The 2,768-nt window shown below is 41.6% G+C and overlaps 1 protein-coding gene across 1 annotated transcript in view; it reads left to right on the forward strand.

The window, feature by feature from the left end:
• Positions 1–653: 653 nt before the first annotated feature.
• The window catches only part of LOC103366007 (flocculation protein FLO11-like), a 4,535-nt gene continuing 2,420 nt past the window's right edge, over positions 654–2,768 (forward strand). Inside the window, exons 1-2 of the mRNA XM_008293606.1 lie at positions 654–800; positions 2,391–2,768. Coding sequence (XP_008291828.1) covers positions 734–800; positions 2,391–2,768 — 445 coding nt within the window. The 5' untranslated portion in view covers positions 654–733. The remainder of the gene's footprint in view (positions 801–2,390) is intronic.

Below are 2,768 nucleotides of genomic sequence, written 5' to 3' on the forward strand. Positions count from 1 at the left end.
AAAATATTTTTGTAGCTCTTTTTTAAAATTTGTTTTAATACGTTGATATTTTCTAAAATGTTGCTGCCATTTCTTGTCTTATATTCTTAAGCACAAAAGCATTGTACAGACTTCCAGCCTCATCTGTGTCTGTATTTGTTGTCATCTCACTTTGAGTTACGTGAACCTGAATGAACTTCCCGAGCAAACACATAACGGTTTAAAGTCCGTTTCTTCACACACTTCAGAGAAAGAGTTGGAATAAAACACGAAAACGGGCTTCTTCTAGTGATGTGGAACTATTTCTGTAGATTCTTTTTTTTTTGTTTCAACACATATAATTTGAATTTTCCAACACATCACTGCCATACCTCGCGATATATTCTTAAACACTAAAGCATGACAAACATTCGGTTGCCATTTAACTCCGTGGACCTGAAATGAATTATGTCAAACAAATGGATTTCTTTTCATCTCGATCATTTTATCTCGAGCGCTCGTTTGCTGCGCCTGAGGTTGAATGAAAAAAAAAAAAGGTAACAGCGTGAGAATGTGGGTGAGGAAGAGGGAGTGTCCGACAGGTTTCCCAGCCTTCCTCTGTGTGTGTGTGTGTGTGTGTGTGTGTGTTTGTGTGTCACTAGGCATTGATGAGACACCTGCCTGCTGTTGTGTATAAAAGGCAGCAGCGTGATTCATCTGCTTCATACAATCAGTCGAGTGCATCAGTAACTTTAAGCTCTCTGACAGTCTCAAGATGATGAAACTTCTTTTGGGGGTATTTCTTGGACTTCTTGCTGTTGTCCAGTCAACACCTATTACCTGTAAGTAACTTTTATTTTTTTATTTTTTTCCCCTACTATCTGTTTTAACACTTCTTCATATAAATCAACATGTTTTGCGTCACTGTGATTCGTGAAAAGATTTTGTCTTTGAAAGCTAAACCATAAAAATAGACTTTTTGCTTACATCCTGATTCAAAAGAAGAAATAACAGCCACGTTATTATTCATGGTCAATGGAATTCTTTGGTAAAATGTCATTCTCACATCTCAGGGCTGCGAAAATGGATTTTCAGTCAGACAAAGTCATTCTTTTATGCAGTCCTCTGAAAATTTCAATAATTCCCATGGTGTCCTTTTCCTCACCCGGTGAGTCAGCACTTCCCCCTGCCGCCACCTAAGATGCTCTTTACGTTTCAGCTCCGACTCTTTCTGCGAGAGTCCCGTTTCACCGGTGCGCCGGTCTCGCCGGCACCTCCAGATCACACACAGAAGTCTTTGTAGAACGTTCCGAGCTGCTCCAGGAGGTGCATTAATGCGTTTGTCTTGAATGCGCTGAAACTGAAGATCAGCAAAGTAACCTCATAGGGAACACCGGCGTCGAACATGACTGGGCAGAAATGCACAGTGGAGATGTGTGATCTGATTCTCAGGCCTCTCGCTGGTTTAAAAAAAAAAAAAGCATTTTAATTAAGAAATAACCGCTTTGAAACCAGACTATGGTTTAAGTCGTGGTCAGTGGTGGACAAAGTACTTCATTACACCAAAATGAATTGAATTTATCCAAAGTAGGCATTCTGCAGAAAGACTGGCATCACGTTATTGGATTGTTTATGCATTTTACTGTGCAAAAGATATTGTAGTAAGAAGAAAAAACAAACTCCGATGAGCAAATTTGCACCCATCTTGGAGTCTTCTGTAATCTTTGCTTTAATTCAATGAACAATTCTGACTCACTGGAGCCTGAACAAGAATTTAAATGAAGCGAAAACTTTCTTTGGTGGAACTGCTTAGAGCTTGAAGACGTTTTTGGACCTTACAAAAAGGGCTGCAAGCCCTACATTTTAATGTTAAATCTCAGTCTAAAAAGTAATCTGTAGTTGCAGGAAAATATATTAAAAGTTAAATATCTCCTCATGAAATGGAAAAGTACAAGATCTAAAAAAAACTGTACTTGAGAAAATCTTAAATACTTTATTCGAGTGTTATTTGTTTTCCCGCCTTTTTTTTCCTTCGCTTTAATGACGCAAAATCCTCACGGTGGCTTCCTTCCAACTAAAACTCAGAAAAGAAAAAAAAAAAAGAGTCACGGTTTGCTCTCGTTGTTCTGGGTGTGTCAGTTATTAAAACTGATGCTTTGATGAGGCTGCTTCTCTTTTGTTAACCCACTAATGCTCCTATTAGTCACCCGGGTTAATCATTACCGTCTCCCACCACACCTTATCAAAGCAGCCCACAAAACAAGCTAACACAAGAATTTGGGGCGAAGCACGTAAGCTCTGTGCAATCCCTTTGTGATCCATCAAAAAAAAAAAAAAAAAAACCTTGGTGACTTTCCTTTCCGCTCATGTCAGGGCTGGCAGGTAAATACTTACAAGTGATCCATGGGTTTTTTTCCACCTCTTTGTTCCAGCTGAGACCCACATCCCCGTCGAACCCGTGGCTGAATTTTTCCGAGAGGTCCTGGGGGACGGCTTCCTCGTCCCTTCGCTCACGACCGAGACAGCCAAAACGCAATCGACCCTTGAAGCGTCCCAGCAGACGTCCACCGAGTCGAGCCCGACCACAGCTCAGGAGGATGTTTCCAGAGACTCTGTTCTCCTTTTCCACTCAACCCAGTCACCACAAACAAACGAGACCGCTCAAGAGTCTCAGCAGACATATTCCAACGAGAGCGACGAGGTCGAGGGGAGTGCAGCAGGAGTGATCTTCTGGCATGTAGTCGACGACTACACAACCACAACTCAGAGCTCAGCCTCCACGCAGGAGACCGAAGGCTCCACAGAGTTCG

The sequence above is a fragment of the Stegastes partitus genome, unplaced genomic scaffold (genome assembly GCF_000690725.1).
Source record: "Stegastes partitus isolate 25-593 unplaced genomic scaffold, Stegastes_partitus-1.0.2 Scaffold896, whole genome shotgun sequence".
Lineage (NCBI taxonomy): Eukaryota > Metazoa > Chordata > Actinopteri > Pomacentridae > Stegastes > Stegastes partitus.